The sequence below is a fragment of the Petaurus breviceps genome, unplaced genomic scaffold, assembly GCF_028583685.1.
Source record: "Petaurus breviceps papuanus isolate PSGF00001 unplaced genomic scaffold, PetGlider_PUasm1.0 90994, whole genome shotgun sequence".
Classification (NCBI taxonomy): domain Eukaryota; kingdom Metazoa; phylum Chordata; class Mammalia; order Diprotodontia; family Petauridae; genus Petaurus; species Petaurus breviceps.
The window spans coordinates 10851359-10874519 of NW_027187393.1; the positions used below are offsets into that span (position 1 = coordinate 10851359).

The 23161-nt window shown below is 39.6% G+C and overlaps 1 protein-coding gene across 1 annotated transcript in view; it reads right to left on the reverse strand.

Moving 5' to 3' along the window:
- Positions 1–23161, reverse strand: part of LOC138153502 (polyamine-modulated factor 1-binding protein 1-like) — a 356085-nt gene that overhangs the window by 208816 nt on the left and 124108 nt on the right. The window contains exon 6 of the mRNA XM_069077640.1: positions 12843–13050. Coding sequence (XP_068933741.1) covers positions 13003–13050 — 48 coding nt within the window. The 3' untranslated portion in view covers positions 12843–13002. The remainder of the gene's footprint in view (positions 1–12842; positions 13051–23161) is intronic.

A 23161-nucleotide genomic window follows, 5' to 3' on the forward strand; every position in this document is an offset into this window, starting at 1 on the left:
CTCCTCGCTCTCTGTACATTAAGAGTTATTTATGAGGCAATTTGAGCAGTTTCACACTAGCTGGTCATTATGTTGCTGTCTGCTTACCACTAGGAGGGGAGCTGGCCCCTAAGAGGAGAGCACTCCTTTCTCTGTCTGTGCTTTGCAGTAAATGATGACATAGTGGCTCTTAGCGGGTGCCGTATTTGCTCATGGGGAAAGAGGGCAGAGCCAAAAGCTGCAGGAAAGTAGCTTTTACTGTATCTCCAGCACAGCGGCTTAAGGCTCATGCTGGAGTTTGTAACTGCTGAGCCCTGTCCTCAAAAGTATTGAAAACAGGCTCATCTTAACCAGGAAAAGCTTGAATATGTGGGGTTTATATAGACCACATAAGCTATACTCAATGGAAGGGCCCAGATGTTTGTTGATAAATACAAACCACTGGGTTCTGATTGAATTCTTCACTTTTCATCCAGGTAGTTTTATCTTTCTTCATAATATCACTTCTTGGTCCTTTCTCCCTGTGCCCCCATAGAAAGGTCATAGGATCAAAGGAGCTGGAAGGGACATTAGAAGGCATCTGCTCCAAACTATTCATTTTATAGATGAGCAAAGTGAGGTTTGCCCAAGGTCACATAGGTGATTAAATAAGAGAGTCAGGTTTTCAACCTAATTCTTTCTACTCCAAATCCAATATTCTTTCCACTATTCCATCTTTATATGCATAATGTTATATGATCTTCATATCTTAATTTATATAAGATTATAGGATCACTGATTTAAAGCTAGAAGGAAACTGAAAGGTCATCTAGTTCAACTCCCTCACTTACAGATGAGGTAACAGAGGCACCAAGAGGTTAAGTGACTTTTCCGAAGTCATAAAAAGAGTAAGTGACAAAGTCAGAATTTAAATTCAAGTACTCTGATATTAAAACTAGCATTCTGTGCACTATACCATAGGAGGTAAAATAACTATTTACTTAAGTGTTGAGGACCCTGTTAGACAATTTGGGACTATGCCCAAAGGGATATAAAACCATGCATACCCTCTGACCCAGCAATGCCTCTACTAGGCCTGTATCCCAAAAAAAATTTTTTTTAAATGAAAAGGACCTATATGTACAAAAATATTTATAGCAGCTCTTTTCTGGGGGCAAAGAATTGTAAATTGAGGAGATACCTATAAATCAGGGAATGGCTGAACAAGTTGTGGTATGTGATTATGATGGAATACTATTGTACTATAAGAAATGATGAGCAGGATGCTCTCAAAAAAACCTGGAAGACTTGCATGGGCTGATGCAAAGTGAAATGTTCTATGTACAAAGTAACAGCAATATTGTAAGATAATCAGCTGTGAATGACATAGCTATTCTTGGAAATACAATGATCCAAGACAACTCTGAAGGAATTATGATGAAAAATGCTATCCATCCCCAGAAAAGAACTGAAGATGTCTGAATGCAGACTGGAGCATACTTTTTATTTTACTTTATTTCTCTTGAGGTTTTTTTGTCTATGTTTTCTTTCACAACATGACTATTATGGATATGTAACTTATATTGAATTGCTTGCCTTCTCAATGGGGTGGGGCAAAGGGAGAAAGGGAGAGAATTTGGAACTCAAGGTTTTAAAAATGATTGTTAAAAATTGTTTTTACATGTAACTAGGGAAAAATAAAATGCTAAATAGAAAGTAAAAATAAAATAAAATTATTGATATACAAAAAAGAGTCCTCAGAGTGTGGCAAGATTACCCAGGGAAGGTTTTTTGAGGAGAACCAGGACAATATTATTATTATCACATTTATAAAACATATTTCTCTCTACCAATGTAGCATAACTAAATCCATTGCTCCTTCACATATACCCAATTAGGCTGCTCATGCCAAGCCAACCCTAAAGAAATTTCAATGTTCACTTGTATCTTTGGCCTGATATTTGGAATATTAATTAATTTTTGAATGTCTAAGAAATTGTCCCACGTCTTACAGTAAGGATGAATATTATAAGGAGAAGGGCCTAGATGCTTGTGGAATATACAGATCTAAATACAGACACCAGGGGCCAGATTGTACTGAGTTAGCCGTGATGCAATGGTATTTGTCTCGCCAACAATCATAGCAAAGGTAAATGAGCCTCAGCAAGGGGAAGTAACATGCCTAAATGTTCAAGGTCACCCAGTTAAGCAATTACAAAGCTGGGAATCGGACCCAGTTCTCCTGATTCTCAGTCCAGAGTCCTTTCCCTGACATCATGTTGCTTTACCCCCTTTTCTAGGGGAAAGGGACATCCTTAACATTGAACAATATGTCAGAAAGGTTTCTTTATGTTTCTTTAGGTTTACCTCTATCAAATATGGGTTTTGTATTGTCTTTAAAGGAAAAATATCTCCACTTTCTAGGTACACCTCCAAGGACAAAGGTGCCAAGGGATAATGTGTGAAAGAAGGGGTGGGGAGACAGAGTCAGGGCACAGGACACTGAAGAATCTAGGTTCTGATCCTGGCGCTACCACTTAGTTGTGTCACCACGGGGAAGTCCCTTCCCTTTTCTCTGGGCCTTGGTTTGCTCATCTGTATACTAGATGACTTCTGAGGTTCTTAACTCAATCTACAAGCCTGTTCTGTGACCCAAATTTGCATTTTAAAATATACCTGGGGCCTTGACACGTGAACTTCTTTTCTTTACTACTCTCCACCTAAGCTGTACGATGTTTATGTACTCAACAATGTGATCAAGTATCACACTCATATCGTTTTTTCTGTTCTTTTAAATAAGGAATCATCACGCCTTTGAATTGGCTTAATTATCAGGGTACTTCAGTGCATAAATAACAGCTTCACAGTCTGTTAACCGTGCCAGAATCACTGATTGAATCAAGAAGCTTGGTCTCCTCTAGTCAAAGGGACGAACATTTGTTCCCTGACACTTTGTACTGCATTATCAGGAAGGGTTTGAATAGGGGGCCAGCAAAGCTGCAAATGTACAGTGAAACAAAGACACAGAAAATCATCTCCCTTAAACCCCTTGGTAGGTCAATCCCTGGGATCCCATAACAAAAGGTCAGAGAGGTTGTGAGTTCTGGGGTGGTCGTAAAAAATAAAAGGCAATGAATTTACAGCTGGAGGACTGAGTCCTACCTCTGCCACTTATTACGTGTGACCTTGGACAAATCACTTAATCTCTCCTGAATCTGTTTCCATCTATAAAATGAGGGGTTAGGAATAGTTAGAGTTCTTTAGTTCTTAATCTGGGGTCTATGGATAGATTTGAGGGATCCATGAACTTGGGTAGGAAAAAATATATCTTTATTTCAAAATAATTTATTTCTTTTATAAGTCTATGTATTTTACTCTGCGCAATTAAAATCATTATTCTGAGAAGGATCCATAGACTTCACTGGACTGTCAAAGAGTTTCTAGGCAGTAATGTGCTGGAGGCAGCTCAAACCAGCTCTGGAAAGTCAATTGTAAAATTTTCAGTGTAAGCATTTCCATTTTGGATCTCCACAAACTCTGCAAATCAGGACTTGATTGATTTTTTTTTTTTAAGCAATTGGGGTTAAGTAACTTGCTCAAGGTTACACGGCCAGGTGTTTCTGAGTGGGTGCTAAGTGTCTGAGCCCGAGATTCAATCTCCAGGTCTTCTCAACACTGGAGCCGGTGATCTTACTCACTGTGCTACCTGGCCACCCCAAGGACTTGATTTATTATTGTGTTTGATTGCCTAGTCATAAGAAAGCGATGGTGAAAAGGTTAATAATGCAGGTGAAACCTTAAAATATGTCCTGGATACAATCAGAGAAACACTTATGACTACTAGCATGCCCCTGGATCCAGGACACTAAAGAGGTTAAGAATCTCTGGACAACCACCATTCTGGAGAGCAATTTGGGACTATGCCCAAAGGGCTATAAAAATGTTCATACCCTTTGACCCAGCAATACCACTTCTAGGGCTACATCTCAAAGAGATCATAAACATGGGAAAAGGACCCACATGTACAAAAATATTTCTAGAATAGGGGCAGCTAGGTGGAGCAGTGAATAGAGCACCGGCCCTGCAGTCAGGAGGACCTGAGTTCAAATCTGGTCTCAGACACTTAACACTTACCAGCCATATAACTTTGGGCAAGTCACTTAACCCCAATTGCCCTCCAAAAAAGCAAAACAAAAAAAATATTTATAGCAGCTCTTTTATGATGGCCAAGAACTGGAAATTGAAAGGATGCCCCTCAATTGGGGAATGGCTGGACAAGTTGTGGTATATGAGTGTAATGGAATATAATAGAATACATAATGTGCTATAAGAAATGATGAACAAGCAGACTTCAGAAAAACCTGGAAAGATTTATATGAACTGATGCTGAGTGAAGTGAGCAGAACCAGGAGAACATTGTACACAGTAACAGCCACATTGTACAATGACTGATTTTGACAGACTTAACCCTTCTCAGAAATGTGAGGACCTAAAACAATTCCAAAGGACTCATGATGGAAAATGTCATCTATATCCAGAGAAAGAACTATGGAGTTAGAATGCAGAATGAAGCAGACTATTTTCTTTTTCTGTTTTGTTTTTTCTTTCTCATGGTTTCTCTCATTTGTTATAACTCTTCTATACAACATGACTAGTATGAAAATGTGTTTAATAGGAATGTATATGTAGAGACTATATCAGATTGCAGCCTGTCTTGGGGAGGGAAGGGGGAAAGAGGGGGAGAAAATTTAAAACTTATGGGAGTGAATGTTGAAAACTAAAAATTAATAAATTGAAGGAGAAAAAAAGAGTCCCTGGATAAGATGGTCTCTTCCAACTCTAAATCTGCAATCTTACGGAAGTTCAAAACCATCATCTTTTCCTGTCCCCTACAATTTACAGCTGTAGCTTCACCTAAAGATCAATGACTTCCTCTGCCAGAAGGCAAAACAGTTGGCCCTGGATAACACAGAAAAAGGGAGTGCTGGTGATGCTAAATGACCACTTCCTAGCTTCACTGGGGATTCATTGCAGAGAGATAAGCCCTATACAGTGGATAGATGAGAAGGTTCACAAAGGACCTGAGCTGTTCCTTTGTTATCCAGTGGTAGACCCTGCCCTGACTGTGGGTATTTTCCCCTATGTAAATGTCTCAGAAATTAGTCCAGGAAAGATGTGGTTTATCTCATGTAGCCCTGGGAAAGTGTGGCATTCCTGTAGGGTTATGTCTGGTCTCTGACAAGAAATGAGATGGATGACTTCTTGCCAATGTGACTTCCTGAACAAAGCAGGTCAGCTCCTCCAGACCCACTCTAGCAAAAACCTAAAAATTGCAACATGTCAAATCATAATCAAAAAATCCAATGAAAAACTACACAAAGTGATTTTCTACACCCAAGAAATGCACAAAAAGTCAGCCAGAAGCCAGGGGAAATAGGAAAGGGAATCTACTAGGAAAGCCAGTTCTTCTACCTAGGCAAACATGCCAAAAACCTCTCAGAAAGAGGAGAGATGGGCCAGAGAAACATGTACCATGAAAGGCCCTGTATCCAGAGGCAACAAGTGAGAGCATCTTCCTGAGAAAGTCATCAGGTAGCTGGAAAACCATAGCAATGACCTTGGAAGTAACCAGGAATAGCAGCAATCAGACTGGGCATTGAAACACCTAGACAGACCCTCAGACCCAGGGGCTCTAAGGACCCTAGAACTCTGTCCTGACACCATAGAAGACCCTGAATATTCACTGCTCTAAACCTCAAAGATTCAGAGGGGCTCGTTAAGACCAAGCAGGCTCTATGACTACTCAAAAGCACAGAAGGAAAATGAAATAGTCAAAAGCAAAGCAAACTTCCTGACCCAGAAAGGGAAATTTAAAAAAATTAAAAAAACTGGAAACTAATGGGGTACCTAATTAATTGGGGAATAGCAGAGTAAATTGTGGTACATAGATGTAATAGAATATAATAACACCATAAGGAAAAAACAAAACCCTGCTAGCAAGGCAGAAAATGGCCATGGTGAAGATAAGGATGCCTGGTCCCAGGGAGTTCCATACTGAATGACTTAACTTTACTCAAACAAGGTCTATAGAGAGCTGGTTTAAGGCATGCTTGTTCATATGGTAGTCAACACTCTAATCAATAACTTGAAAGATCCAGATGCAAGGCTTATCAGATATGCAGTTGACACAAACCTGGAAGAGATCCCTAAAACATGGGGTGATACCAGCATGATGAAAGATCTGGACAGTCTAGAACATTAAGGAGAATCTAATAAGATGGAATTTAATTGAGGTAAATATAAGCCTTAAGCTTGAATTAAAAAAAGGAAAAACAGCTTCACAAGTACAAGAGGAGATGTGGCTAGATAGCAGTTTGTCTGGAAATTAACAAGGGTTTTAAGGCTCTGTAAGCTCAATATCAGTCAACTATAAGGTATGGCAACCCAAAAAAGCTACAACAGTCCTGCACTGGAGAGCAGAATATCCAGCCACTAGTGGGCATAGGAGATAGAGTTCTGGACTTGGAGTCAGGAAAACCAGACTTTAAATCCTGCCTCAGACACTTTCTGTGGGACTCTGGGTAAGTCACTTCCCTTCTCTCTGAGCTTCAGTTTCTTCATCTGTAAAATAGGAATAATAATAACACCTAACTCACAGGGTTTCTGGGAGGAACAAAGGAGGCAACGTGTCTATGGCACTTGGAAAACTTCAAAGTGCCCCATAAATGTTAGCTCTTAGATTAAGGAAGCGGAAGTTCTCCTGTACTTTCTTCTAGTTAGATCACATCTGTAATACAGTGCTCAGTTCAGGGCACCATATTTTAGGACAGACCTTAATAAGGTATTCAGAGGAAGGAAAGAGTAGGTCCAAGGATGGTGAAGGAGCCATAACATGACTCCGGGGACCAGTTGAAGGGACTAAGATATTTACCTTAGAGAAGAGAAAAGTTAGTCTTTCGTGTGGAGGTGGGATTCAGTTTTTTTCTGTCTAGCCCCAGAAGGCAAAATGAGAAGGAGCGGGCAGAGGTTGCTTAAAGGCAGATTCCACACTAAGGTAAAAATCTCTAATAATTTGGGCTATCTGAAAGGGAAATGCTGTTCCTCAGGAAGCAATGGATTGTCCTTCACATGAGACCTCTGAGTCAAAGCTGGAGGACCATGGCCATTTCCTTGTTATACAGTAGAGGGGATTCTCATTCCAGTTTGGGTTGGCCAAGATGGTCCCTCAGAAATATTCCAAATCTGAGATACTGTGTGACTCTGGGTCATAGACACATATAAAGAATTAAATTGAGTTTGAGGTATTAGTAGAGTATTAGATAGAGATGTCTTCTATATAGTTGAAGATATGGGTCTGGAGCTCAGATGAGAGGTCAGAGCTGGGGATAGATTTGAGAGTCACAAGATCATAGACTTAGAAGCAAAAGGGAACCCAGAGGCCACCTAGTTCAGTCACTTACTTTAAACACGAGGAAACTGAGACCCAGGGAAGTTATACAACTTGCCTAAGATCACACAGGTAGTAAATGACAGAGGCAGGATTTGAACTCAGGTCCTCTGACTCCACAGCGAAAGGATAGAGTTGCAAGAGAGAAGATAAGAGACGGAATCTTTGGAAATGGCCATGTTTAAAGGATAAGTGGAAGGAAAGAGTCTTAGAAAGAGCAGTCGAAGAGGTAGGAGGAAAACTAGTACAATATCATTCACATTTTTCATTAAGTTGAAAGGTAATGGGCCTCACTTCCTCCTTCTGAGAAATGTGTTGAGGATTAATTAGCTTGTGTTCATCCAGTGTTTGGAAGATAATAACAAACTCCACGGGGGCTCCTCTGAACTATTAAATTTAACTAAGCGTAGAGCTCATCAGAGCTGTGTATCATAAGCTGATGATGGCCTGTTTCAGCACCAAGTGTGAAACCTGCTGACTCCTCCCAGAAAACAGCACACTGAATGCTAAGCCTCATTTGGGGCCCACTTCAGCGAATGCCAAGAGAGGAGTTAAACCAATCAAGAAGGCTGAGGTCCTGCCTTGCTGACCTTGTCTGCCAATCTCACCCATCAGTACCAGCCCTGCAGTAGTAGTGATTTATCCCAGTAAGAGAAAGAAGAGAAAGAAACCCACTCTGAATTTTCTGAATTGAAGGTCTAATACACGTCACCAGTCTTCCCATCCTGAGAAGTAGGAAGGGCTCAGGGAATTAGTGACTCAGTCTTCAAACTCACTTCAGCTTCACCTGTACTAGAAAACAGTTATGATCACTTCTGATCAATTCCCAAAGTAAAAGTAAAAGGTCCCCTTTGGACCTTGTTTCTGCCTATGTAAAAAGGGAGTTGGATGATGGTCTACAAGGTAACTTCCAGATTGGACATTCCTTCCATCTTCCAGTTCTGATAACCTAAAATTCTGTTATCTTTCCTGTATAAAACAATACATTAAATATTTGGAACCATCTGATTTCTATGTGCTGAGAAATGCCATTAACTGCCAATTTTCCCTATCTATGTTTGCAATGGAAAGGCTGCCAAAATCATGGCTTTGGCTTCTTGGGTCTAGCACACCTGGTAGCAGGAATGTGCTAATGATGTTTAACTGGCTCTCCAGAGGTATACAAGATGCACTTTTAAGTTTAATCCACATTTCTAACATTTTCTCCATCACTTTCTAAAATTTAGACAATCAACAAAACAACAAACGAAGCCCTGAAATGTGGCATTTGTCAGTTTCCAAGGTGTTAATGCTGGCACTGAAAATTTTACAATCAGTTCCACTACCTGGCAGTCATACATTCAGCCTCAGTCAGAAGGTCCCAGCCATTAGTATGGTCCCTGGGAAGGTCCTTCTGATACTGGGCCCAGGCACTCTAGCATCTGTGTAAGACTCTTCAAAGTCAATAGAAAAGAAGAGGTTAGGGAAAGGGAGAAAAGGGAGAATCAATCAACCAATCAACATTTATTAATTGCCTACTAAGTGCCAGGCACTATTTATGAAAAGAGGCAAAGGACAATCCTTGCCCTTGAGGAACTTACAATCTAATGGAGAGAGAATACATAAACAAATATATACAAAGCAAACTATATACAGAGTAAATAGAAAATATTAAAAGAGGTAAGATACTGGAGTTAGGAGGTGTTAGGGAATGCTTCCTGTAGGAAATGGGCTTTTAGGTGGGTTTTAAAGGAAGCCAAGGAAATTCATATTCAGAACAGAGAAAGGAGAGTGTTCCTAGCATCAAGGACAGCCAGAGAAAAGGCCTAAAAATGAAAGATGGCATGTCTTCTTCATCAACAGCCAGGAGGCCAGTGTCACTGGATCAAAGAATATGTTTCAGGGGAATAAGGTATAAGAAGACTGGAAAGGTATGAGGGAGCTGGATTTTAAAGGGCTTTGAATGCCAAACAGAGCATTTCGTGTTTGCTGCAGGAATCAATAGGAAGTCAGTGGAATGGGGGGGGGGGGGGAGGGGGATCAGCTGACACGATCAGACCTGTGTTTTAGGAAAATCACTTTAGTGACTGAATGGAGAGAAGATGGATTAGAGTAGGGAGATACTTGAGACAAGCAAACTCACCAGCAAGCTACTTCAATAATTGAGGCATGAGGGGAAGAGGGTTGCACCAGAGTGCTGGCATTGTAAGAAGAGAGAAGAGGGCACACTGGAGAGATATCACAAGGGTAAAACCAACAGGCCTCAGAAACAGATGGGAAATGGGGAGTGAGAGATAGTGAGGAATCCAGAATGATTCCTAGATTGTGAGCCTGAGGGCCTGGGAGGAAGGTGTTGCCCTCTACAATTATAGGGAAGGAAGGAGAGGTGTAGAGCTTAGGGGTAAAGATAATGAGTTCTGTTTTAGACATATTGAGTCATATATACCTCTTTTAAGTTAATTAACATTCAGTCTCCCCACCTTAGCTCAATTCAATGCATTTATTAGGTATCCACTATGGGCAAGGACCTGTGCTAGGGATTGGGGATTTAGAAGCTAAAAAACAAAACAGCCCCTGCCCTTAAGAGCTGACTGCTCACAACAGGCACATAAGTAAGTCTATACAAAGTAAATTCTAATTAGAGAGTGTTAATAATGTTGAGTGAAGAAGGATCAGGAAAGACCTGAGGCAGAAGGTAGTACCTGAGCTGTGCTTCAAAGGTGGTTAGAGATTCTATGAGGCAAAGGTAAGGGGGGGGGGAGGGATGAATTCCAGACCCCTTGTGCAAAGGCAGGGAGGTGGGAAACTAAATGCTGTTCATAGAGAATTACGACCCAACCAGTTTGATGGGACTAACCTTCATACCCTAATTCTTTGCCATGCTATCCAAAAAAATAACCCAAGAGGCAACATGGTAGTGGAAAAAGAGACTAGGGGGTCAGGAGACTTCATTTCTGATTTAATTTTTTTATTTTTATTTTACATTTTATTTCCCCCTAATCACACGTAAAAACAATCTTTAACATTCATTATTTTTTTTAACTTCTGAGTTTCAAATTCTCTCCCTTCCTTTCCATCCTGCCACCCCATCCCCCCAAGTAGTTTGACATAGGTTATACATGTAGAGTGATGCAAAACATATTGCCATATTGAAACTTCATTTTTTAAAACCATCTATATCACTAATTAGCCCTGTGACTTCTAATGAATCCCTTCTCCCCTTTGGACCTTGTTTCTGCCTATGTAAAAAGGGTTGGATGATGGTCTACAAGGTAACTTCCAGATCGGACATTCCTTCCATCTTCCAGCTCTGATAACCTAGAATTCTGTTATCTTTCCTGTATAAAACAATACATTAAGGCAAAGCTACAATCTCAATGAACTTCCTAAAGCTCCTTTAAAAGGCTTACCCATTAGCACCATCAAGGAGAAGAACCTACTTACCCCTTGCTTTTAGAGGGAAGACTGTAATCCAGGAGAAGAAAAAAGGAGAGGTTTGGGATAGAATTGACTCCCAAGAGAAAGAGGAAATGGATGGTATGAGAGGTCAAAGTAAGAGTTAAAGCTTGGGCCAGCTCCAGGTTATATTTCAGTGAGGACTCTGGCTGGCAATTAAGGCTTCTTGAAATCATCTTCTATTACATGAGGTGTTTAGCACCACACTTTTTCCTCAATGAGATCAGGGTGCCTATTTCAGAGACAACAGGAAAGGGGGGATGTGGGATCCTGTAGCCAATTCCACAGCAGGCTAGGACTGGGGATATAGCAAAGCACAGGAAACAAGGTGGCTTAAGCAGATGCTGGTAGGGATACTGAAGGGGAAGAAGGGGAAAGATAAAGAAGGTTATGTAATCAGTGCAGGGCTGGGGGCTGAGAAAGAGAAGAATATGGGGCAAGCAAGTATTGGTCTCAACGGTTTTGCCCCAACAGGAGGCCCCAGGGCCTGAAACATGCTAAAGCTGTCTTAGCATCACATTTCACATGTCATTGCATTTTCCATAGCTAATGTTTGCTATCTTGCGTTAAATTATTAGCTCTTGATTAGTTCATCTTTTTGTGTTTCCAGAAGGAGCCCATTATGCAGTGAGAGAAACGTTAGGGAATTATTTACACCCAAGCAGCTGAGAGCAATCGGCTAATTCCAGATAATGGCACTGGCATTACAGTAAGTGCAAAGAGATTTCTGTAAATCACAATATTTGGACTTGAAATTCAAATTGCACAAACCCCTGACACTTGGGGTTTCAACCAACTAATAGGCAAAAATGTATTAAGTACCTACTATGTGAAAGACAGTGTGGCATAAAGGATGGGTGACCACCCTTGGAGTCAGGAAGATGTAGGTTTTGATATACACTAGCTGTGTGACCACAGGCAAATCATTCCAACTCTTAGTGCCCTAGCACCAATCTGTGTCAGGAGGGTGATGGGATTTAAGTGAGGCAGAGCTGTACAAAGTTATCAGCCTCACCCTCCCCTCCAGAGTCATCAAAGTCCAGTGACAAGACAAAAGTCAAGAGTGCTGGAGATAGCCCAGGATGCAGTGTGTGACCTTGGTCTTTTTAAATTAACATCTTTTCCAGGTCTTAGTTTGAGGCAACACTCATTCAATGACTGAGAGCTAGGTAAGAACTGAGATAAACAATGACCTAGTTTACCAGCATAAAAGTATCAATCTAGGAGGGGAAGACCCTCAAGAATTTCTGGCCAGAACAGAAAATAATTGCTATTTACACTCCATCTAACCCTTCTAAACCCAAACCATGAGCAAGAGAGGCTTGGGCTGGGAATTATTAATGGTCATTCAATGAAAGCCAAAATGATTTGGGTTTAAGGCATAGTCAAGTAGCTCTAACTGAATCACAATGGGCTTCTTTAAAGCCAGTTTTTCTAGAGCTACATTCCAAGAAATCACAAATGAAAATCACACAGGACAAAAAGTAAATTGTCCCATCTTTTTGGAAAAAAATAATAAAATTAATAAATAGAAAAATTTTAAAACATCTAGCCCCTGAACCCTAAGATACCTTACAAAATATAAGCAAAAATTGTATTCCTTTGGATGAAGCACTCACATGTAAGGGTATGATGCTCCACATGTGGAAGAAGAAGAGGAGAAGGAAGAAGGAGAAGGGGAAGAGTAAGGGGAAGAAGAGGAGGAGAAGGAAGGAGAAGGGGAGGGGGAGGTGGGAGGGAAGGGAAGGGGCAGGGGAGGGGAAGAGAAACAAGGGGGGGGGGAGGGAGAGGGGAACATGGAAGGGGAGCAGAAGGGGAGGAGGAGGAAGAAGAAGGGGAGGAGGAGTGGGATGAGGAGGGAGAGGAGGAGGAGTGGGATGAGGAGGGGAGGAGGAGGGGGAGGAGGGGGGGAGGAAGAGGGAAAGGGGAGGAGAAGGAGAAGAAGCATTGCCCAACTTGAACTGCCAGATTGGGGACCAAGTGGGCAACTACAACTACTCACAGATTGTTTATCTTTTGTTCCAGAAGAGGACCAATGACATCACAAGGGTGATGGTCTTGACTTGCACATGAATTGGATTTGAGTGAGGCAGAGCTGTGCAAAGGCTGATCAGTCATACTCTCTCCTCCAGAACTGTCAGAATCCAGTGGCAAGATGGAAGTCAAGACAACTGGTAATGGCTCAGAAGTTTCAGGTTTGCAGGTTTCAGCTACAAGTCAAAGAGAAAGGCTTAGTGGCTTTTAGGAGGCAGTCACAAAACATCATCATTCCCACTGGAAAACTGTGACCATTTCTAATGTTGGACCATTTAACAGTGCCCAAGGACTTTGACAGAAAGAACATTCATTTCCAGGTTTTTAGTATCTGTGGCTGCTAAAGGGCATGATGAGCTCAGAACCTGCTAAGGCAGGTGCCAGGACTAATCAGACTGACTAACCAGTTAGACTGACTAGTAAGTCAATAACAACAACATCAATAGTTAACCTTTACATAGTGCTTTACAAGTATTATCTCACTTTAGCCTCACAACAACCCTAGAAGGTAAGTGCTATTATTATCTTTTTTTTATTACAGAAGAGAAAACAGGCACAGAGATATTTAGTAACTTGCCAAATAGCTATTAAAGGTCACATAGTTATTGTATCTAAGGCCCAATTTGAATTCAGGTCTTTCTGACACCAAGTCAAGAACTCTATTCATTGCATTGCATTTATCAAGTACTAAGTGCCAAGAATTGTGCTGAACTTTGAAGATTAAAAAAAAGGGGAAACCATAGCCCTTGACCTCAAGGAGCTCACATTCTAAAGAAGAGAACATGGCAATGTGCAAACAATTATGTACACATAAAATATATGCAGAATTTATTTAACATTCTTTTTTTAAATTTTGAGTCCTAAATCCTCTACTACCTGACCTTCTCTGACCCATTGAGAAGGCAAGCAATATAATATAAATTATATATATGAAGTAATGAAAAACATTTCCATATTAGCCAAAAAAAAATAATAAAAAGCAAGAAACATCAAGAAAGTGAGAAAAGTATGCTTCAGTCCATACTCAGAGTTCAGCAGTTCTCTCTCTCTAGAGGTAGATAGCATTTTTCATTATGGGTCCTCTGGAATTCTCTTGTATTACTGTCTTGATCAGAATCACTGATCATCATTAGGGAGTGCTGTTACTGTATACAATGTTTCTCCTGGTTCTGTCCACTTCACTTTGTATCCATTCATATAGGTCTTCCCAGATTTTTCTGAAAGTATCCTGCTCTTCATCTCTTAAAGCCAATAGTATTCCACTAAAATCATATATAATAACCTGTTCATCTGATGGGCATCCCCTCAATTCTTTGCCTCCACAAAAAAGAGTTGCTAGAAATATTTTTGTACATATAGGTCGTTTCTCTTTTTCCTTGATTTCTTTAGGATACAGATCTAGTAGTGGCATTGTTGGACCAAAATTTTAAAGCTAATTGTGCATAGTTCCAAATTGTTCACAACTAACCACAGTGCATTAGTGTACCTATTTTTCTACATCCTCTCCATTATTTATTGTTTTACTTTTCTACTATGTTAGCCACTCTGATAGGTGTGAAGTGGTACCTCAGAGGTGTTTTAATTTGCATTTCTCTAATCAATAGTGATTTAGAATATTTTTTTCATGTGACTATTGATAGCTTTGATTTCTTCTGAAAACTACCTGTTCACATGCTTGAACCATTTATCAACTGGAAAATTGCTCTTATTTTTATGCATTTGGCTTAGTTCCCTATGTATCTGAGAAATGAGTCCTTTGTCAGAAGAACTTCCTATAATTTTCCCCCAGTTTCCTGCTTTCCTTCTAATTTTAGCTGCATTTGGTTTTACATAAGCAAAATTTCAGGTAATCAAAATTATCCATTTTATTTCCTGTGATCCTCTCCATCTCTTGTTTGCTCATAAACTCTTCCTTTATCCACAGAACTGAAAGGTAAAATTTTCCAAGGTCCTCTTATTTGTTTATAATAGCATCCTTTATGTCTAAATTATTTACCCATTTTGATCTTATTTTGGTATACAATGTGAGAATAGGTTTTTTTTTCTCCTGAAGGATTATACTGTTTTGCTATATAGGTTATTCTTGTTTATAATCTTAGCTCCTTTGCTTTCCAAAATATCATATTCCAAGCCTTCTGCTTCTATAACATGGTAGCTATAAAATCTTGTGTCATGTTGACTGTGACTATGGTATTAAATGGTTTATTTCAGGCTACTTGAAGTATTTTCTCTTTGACCTTGGAACTGTGAATTCGGCTATAACATTCCTGAAAGTTTTCATTTTCATATCTCTTTCAGGAGGTAAGTGGTGGATTCTTTCAATTCCTATTTTGTCCTCTGGGTCTAGGATTTCTGTGTAGTTTTCCTTCATAATTTCTTGAAATGTGATGTCTAGACTCTTTCTTTGATCATGACTTCCAGAGAATCCAGTAAATTCTCTCTCCTCAATCTGTTTCCCAGATTAGTTGTTTTTATGATGAGATCTTTCACATTTTCTTCATTCTTTTGATTTTATTTTATTATTTCTTAATGTCACATGGAGTCACTAGCTTCCACTTTCCCAATTCTAATTTTTAAGGAATTATTTTCTTCAACAAGTTTTTGCACTTCTTTTTCCCTTTGCTACATAAACAGCCCATTATCTTTGCATAATCTCTTTGATATTATCTCTTAGGCCACTTATTGCATTCCATTTGTCATGGAAAATATACTATATATGTATATATACACACATACACATATATGCATTATATATACATAGATGTATATATGTATATAAAATACAACATACTATACTATACAATATACTATATAATATAGTATATATATATATATGTAGACAATATACTATAGTCTATTTATGCCTCCTATCATGCTCCATTACAAAATGCATAGCCCATAATTCAGTCTAACAATAACACAGGGAACATTAAGTGAACAAAGAATGCCTATTAGCTGGAATATGGTATGTAGTTGTATGAACAGACCATTGAGCTGGTCCATCACCAGAAAGATCTTGAATACACACTGCTGATAGGCAATGAGTTGGACCCCAGATTGACTAAAAGGAAGAGAGTGAACTAGATTGCATTTGGAAAAGTAGGCAGTGTTTTCAAACACTCCAACCTTCCTGAAACAAAAATTCATGTTTCTAAAAAGAACTCTTCCAAAGAAGTCATATTATGGTGAATCATGAAATACCACCAACTCTTCTATAACTACATAGAGAAAAATATTTGACAATCTGATCAACTCTTATCCCATAAACTTTATAATGCTTTAAAAAAAAGTCAGCCCCCAAACTCAGTGTTGATTCAGTGCATGGTATTGACATCACTTTGGTGATCTAAACCCATTAGGGCCTTCCCTCTGTTAAATCAACATTTGTTCAGTGAACCAGCATTTGGTATGCAATGATGATGTGCAAATTAGATTGAGTACATACTTCTCAAATTTCCAATTCTTTCTCTAGACATTCTAGCTCATAAAAAATCTGGATATATGTCAATATAGTTTATTTTTAAACTTCAAATAATATCATTTATAGAGAAGTGATGATTCTTGCACAGAAACTTCAGGAAATCTGATTGGTCTATGATTTTTAATATCCCCAGACAATGAGGTAGCTCTTGAAATGACTGGCCCTCAATGGTAGCCTTGATCAGGGTGGGCAGAGAAGGCACAAGGAAATAACCAAGCAGATAATAGGTAGAACCATTTTAAGTCCTTTCAATGTAAATCAATAAAACAGATAATAGCAGCTCTAGTACTAGGAAACATTAGTTGGTTTATGGGCTTCCAAAGACCATAAGGAAAGAAAAATTACTCAGATAAAATAAGACAAAGCCTGTTGGACTCTTTTTTTTTTTAAGCAATTGGGGTTAAGTAACTTGCTCAAGGTTACACGGCCAGTTATTTCTGGGTGTGGTGCTGAGTGTCTGAGCCCGGGATTCGGTCTCCAGGTCGTCCCAACACTGGAACCGGTGCTCTTACTCGCTGAGCCACCTGGCCGCCTAGCCTGTTGGACTCTCGATCCTTACTCATAATTACTCAGTCATCTTGGTGCCTGAGACTTGAATACATTAAGAGGCCATGTCAAATCAACAAGAAATTACTAAGTGCCTACAATGTTCCAGGTACTACACTAAGAACTAGGAATAATATGAAAAAGTCAAAAAACAGTCCTTACTCTGAAGGCCCTCACAATCTAATAGTAGGAACAACATGCAAACAGCTATGTACAAACAAGATAGAAACAGAATAAACTGGAGATAATCTCCAAGGGAAGGCACTATGATTAAGGAGAATCAGGAAAGACTCCTTGCAGGATGTAAGACTTTTTCTGAGACTTCAAGGAAGCCAGAACAGCCAGGAGGTAGAAATGAGGAAGGACAGCATCCCAAGTATAAAGGACAGCCAGTGACAATGCCCAGAGCTGAGAGACAGAGAATTATGTACAAAGAACTGCAAGGAGGTCAGTGTCACCAGATCTTGACTATGTATCAAGGGAGTAAGGGACAAGAAGCCTGGGAATATAGGAAAAGGCCAGGTTATGAAAGGCTTTAAAAGTTCAATGGAGGGTTCTATATTTGATCCCAGAGATAATAGGGAGTATTGTCTTTAAAATAATAATAGCTGTCATTTCTAACACCATTTTACACATATAGTATTTCATCCAATCCCCACAATAACCTTGGGATCTAAGATTTACAGGTTTTTGTCATTCCCTTTTTACAGTTGAGGACACTGAGGAACAGAGATTAAGCAGCCTGTCTACAGTCATACAGGTGGCATAGTAGATGGAGCACAGGGCCTGGAATCAGGAAAACCTAAGTTCAAATCCAGCCTCAGACACTTTCTAGCTGCATGATCCTGGACAAGTCACTTAACCCTGCTTGCCTTGGTTTCCTCATCTGTAAAATGGGCTGGAGAAAGAAATGGCAAACCACTCCAGTATCTCTGCCAAGAAAACCCCAAATGGGGTCACAAAGACTAAGAAAGAATGAACAACTATAGTCACACAGTCAATGTCAGGGGCAGAGTTTTAATTCAGGTCTTCCTAACTCCAAGACCATTACACCATGCAGTGTCTACTGCAACACATTTTCTAGCTCCATAGCCATGAAAAATCAGTTTGACTATTAAAACCATTTACAGACCTGTGGGAAAATCACTGTTCTGGGTGCTGATGATTGCATCAATCAAAACTAAAGGTCATTTCCATAATAAAGTGGCCATCATGCAAATCCTCCTTCCAAGACTCTGGATCCTCAGTTCTGTGACTCTAAAGATTTGTATCCAAGTCATGGGCACAGAATAGTTCAGGTTTATTAGTATCTTGGAGAGAAGAAGCATTCTAATTTTTCTCCTAATAGTCTCTAGCTCCCTCCAAAGCTCATCTCAAATGTAACCTCCTTTTAAAAAGCCTTTTCTAACTCACCCATTTATTCAGGCTTCCCCCTCCAAAAATATGACTATCTTTGTGGCACAGTGGATAGAGGGCTGGGCCTGGAGTCAGGAAGACTCATCTTCCTAAGTTCAAATCTGGCCTCACTTTCTAGCTACATGACCCTGGACAAGTCACTTAACCCTGTTTGCCTCAGTTCCCTCATCTGTAAAATGAGTTGGAGAAGGAAATGTCAAAGACATATCTTTGTCCCAAGAAAACCCCAAATGAAGTCACAAAGAATCAGATACAACTGAAACAAATAAATAAATAATTTACCCTTGTACATGTTGCTTCTCTCTTGAGGGCAAGCAATGGTTTGCCTTTATGCTTCCATCACCTTCTTGCACAGTGTAGGACACATCATATACAGTTGGAAAGTGCTTTTGTAACTGAGCTGAATCATCACAAATCAAGCCAGAAGAAAGTTCATGGCTCTAGTCTCAGCCCCTCACTAGTCTCAACCTCTAGAATCTGGGCCTCCAAGTTGCAACCACATCCTTTACGTAGCACATTCCTGGGAGCCTTGTGAAGTCTGCGTGACTGTATTAACTGCAGAAATTGCAGAATTTGTAAACTGCAGAAATTGTAAAAGACTTCAAATCACATCATTCCCCAATATATACTGATGCCTACCTTTCTACTATAGAGGGTGCAGGTACTCGGGGAGTTTATGGTCTAGTTGCAGAAGACAATTACCCATATAATTATAAGACAGGAAGGGGTAAGTGCTATAAAAAAAAGGTAAAAAGGGCTACAAACATTCAGAGGAGGGAGATATTCTATCCATTTGAAGAGAACAAGAAAAATTTCATGGGAAAGTGGCATCTGAGTAGAACCTAGAAGGTTAAAAAAAAGGAGTTTTACAGATTTCAAAAGGCAGAAGAAGGTATTCCAGATAGATATAACCATGTGAAGAAAAGTGTGGAGATGGGAAAGTCTTGATAAAGTATGAGAAACCTGAGGTTAGTTTCAGCACAGGTTCCACTATAGGGGAAAAGTGAGAAATAAGTCTAGAAAAGTAAGTTGGGCCAATATTGTAGAGGGCATTGAATGCCTGGCTATGGAATTTAAATTTAATTAAATAGGCAAAGGAGAACCACAGAAGATCTTTGAGAATGAGAGACAACATTCCCAAAATTATGCCTTATAACTATAAATCTGACAGCATGTACAGGTTGCACTGAGTTAGGTTGGGAACAGTTCAGAACATAGGCAAAGAAAAAAAAGACCTCAACTAGAATAATTGTTTTGGGTATAGAAAAGGCAGTGGCCTAGATAAAAATTTTACAACTAATTGAATATCAGTGAGGGACAGGGAAGAGACAAAGATCATTCCAAATTTTCAAAAACGAGATTGAAAGAATGTTGGTACTATTAACAGACATAATGAGGTCAAAAGAAGGAAGGTAGTAAAGAGGAAAGGTAGTGAACTCAGTTTTGGATATGTTGAGTCTGAAGAATTGGATGGGAGGTCAGCTGAAAATGCAAGGATGAAAAAAAATCAGAAGAGGACACAAACAGGACAATTTTGTTACCACCAAGTTAAATTTAATATTCACTTTTTTTAACAATCTGTATATAACAGAAGTTCATGCTTTCCCATACAATCTTCTATTTTGTTCTTTGTATGTTTAAAATGTTAATGCTTACTGATGACTGTGAAATTCAGAATTTTTAAGATGTAAATGTGGAACTCGGGAGAGATGTTGAGTTGAAAAACAAATCTAGGAACAATTTACAGAAGGGAGTGCTGGAATTGTATGAGTAGATGAGATTGCCAATGGAGAACAACAGAGAAAGGGAAGGGGACCATAGTTAGAACTTTGGAAAATATTTCAATTTAAAGGTTAGATAAAAGAAGATAAAGAGGAGACAGAAACAGTCACAATGAACGACCCAATCATCCTCAAATTCAATACAAAAAAAAGTGCTAGGGGATCCTTGAGAAGCTTTACCCATAGTCAGCCTTACTTTTGATGGTTAGTCTCATTATCAGAGAGATGCCCTGCGACCATCTTCCCTAAATGGTGCCCCTGAAAAGAACCCTACTTTCCAGGAAATACCAACAAGACAAGCCTACAAGATAAGCAAGTAGTCTGAGCCCCTTAGCAAGAGGCTCACATAAGAAAATTGGAAATGGACACCAAAGGACAAGAAGGGAGGAGGTTAATGGAAACATGAGAAATAGAACATTCCACCTTTGTTCCACACACGCCATGCTATGCAGCACACAGGGAAGTAAGCTAATATAGACCCTTGAACAGTTCAGGCACTAATTACTTCAAACTGAATAAACACTGGTTAAAGATTTCTGAGCATTCTTAGAAGACTCTTTCATCCTTCCCCAACTGATATATGTATACATACATATACCTGCACATATAAGCATACACAAAAAACATACACGTGCATATATATGCATATAAATACATATAGATTCATTCAATTTACTTCTCATTGCTTGTGTGGAATATGAATTACATTGCACTGCAATATCAAACTGCAGTTGGTCTGAATCACGCTCAGGAATTGAGAAATTGAATAGCACTTAACAAGAAAAGCTTATCACTGAGGTTCAGACAAGCTCAGGTCCATGTGGCACCTGATGAGCTGCCTAAAGCAGTGATGGCAATAATATAGAATAATAAATGCTCTAGCCTCCATTCCGGGGCTGATAGGGGGAGAATGAGGTATGGCTTACAGCCCTCCCTCTTCCCACTGCACCCAGCTGCTTTGGTACCAGGCAGCAGCTCAATTTTTGAAGAAAAGAGGCTTTAGCCCAGAGAGAGATGGCAGCTTCACTCCTCCTGACCCAGCTAAAGGACCTCAGCTTTCTCTTTACTGAGAAAATTGAAACCATTCACAATAAGCTCCTTCTCCCATTCTCTTCATCTCAAAATCTCTTGATATCATCCTTTGCTCCAATTTTTGATGTCTTTTTTGCCAAGGCCAACCCTTCTAGATTGTCTTTGATTCCATCTTTTGTATTCTCCTACATATTACCCATTCAATCATTGACCCTCTCTCCAGTCTTAAAACTCTTCATACCTCCTAGTTCCTTCCCTACTGCCTCTGCTCTACAAACATACCCAAGTCTCTCACCCCATCCTCATTCCTCAAAAAAACCTTCAATAGGCCCTACCATCCCCTCAAGCTATTATCTTATGAGATACTTAAGAGAGATACTGCTCCCTTTCCCATCAAACTCCTGGAAAAAAAATCTGTCTATACTCAATGCCTCCCCTTCTTCTCATCTCACTTCCTTTTAAACTCTCATCAGGCTGGCTTCTAGCCTCCTTATTCAACTAAAGCTGACCTCTCCAAAGTTAACAATGCTGTCTCTCTTTTTTTATTTATATTTTATTTTTCCTCAATTACATGTAAAAACCATTTTAACACTCTTTCTTTCAAATTTTGAATCCCAAACTCTCTCCCTCCTTTCTTCCCCTCCCCCTCATTGAGAAGGCAAGCAACATAACAAAAGTTACACATGTGGTGTCATGCAAAACATATTTCCATGTAAGTCGTGCTGTGAAAGAAAACACAGATTAGAAAAAAAACAAGAAAAACAAAGAAAGTAAAAGAAAACTATGCTTTGATTTGTACTCAAACTCCATCAGTTCCCTCTCTGGAGATAGACAGCATCTTTCATCATAAGCCGTTCAGAATTGCCTTAGATCATTGTATTGCTGAGAAAAAAGTAATTCTCAGTGGTTTCTTAATTACCAAATCTAGTGACCTTTTTTTCAATCTTCATCCTTCTTGAGCTTTGTAGTATTCAACTCTATTGATCACTTTCTCTTTCTAGATATTGTCTTCTTCCTAGATTTCCATGACACTTCTCTCTTCTATTCTCCTCCTTCTCCTCTGCCATTTCTTCATTCATATCACACCCACTAACCATGTCTGAGTACTCTTCTCTTTGTGCTCTATGTTATTTTACTTGGTGATGTCATCAGCTTCCCATGGATTAAATTACTATCCCTATATAGATGATTCCCAATCCAAGTAGTTCCCTTGAGCTTCGGTCAAGCATCTCCAGTTGCCTTTTGGACATTTCAAACTACATGTTCCATAGATATCTCATACTCAAAGTTTCCAAGACAGGAAATTCTTTCCCCTAGCACCCTTCTATCTACTGACCTTCCCTATCTCTACCAATGGCACCACAATTCTTCCGTTCTTTCAGTCCAGGATTGTAACTTGGGTATCATTTTGGACTCCTCAGTCTCCCTCATCCTACATATCCAGTCAGTTGCCAGACTGTCATTCCTACCTCCATAAAATATCTTCAACAGATGACCCTTGTCTCTCTAAATATAGCCACAGTTTTAGTTCAGGTGTCGCCTGGACAATTGCCATAGCCTCCTAATTAGCCTCCCCACCTTAAGTCTCTGCCCACTCAGATTTCAAGAAACTACCAGAGCAATTTTCTTTAAGCACCATTTCATTGACTTACTCCCATACTCAATAAAGTCCAACAGCTCCCTACTAACTTTGAAGATCAACTATTAACTCATTTGTGTGACTTTTAAAGCCCCTCAGAACTTTGGCTCCAACATGTCTTTGTACCTTCATTATGTACTACCCCTCTTCTAACCAAACTGGACTTCTCTTTTTCCCACTCAGAGGTAGTATCTTGCATTGGCTGTTTCCCGTGCATGGAATGCACTTCCTTCTCCCCTTCATTGCATTAGAGTCCCTAATTTCCTTTAACACTCAGTTCAAACACCACACAGAATCCACCCAATACCTAGCATCCTCCCCCACAAACTACCTTGTCTATGACTGCCTTACACATATTATGTGTCTATTCTGCATATGTTTATTCTGTGTGC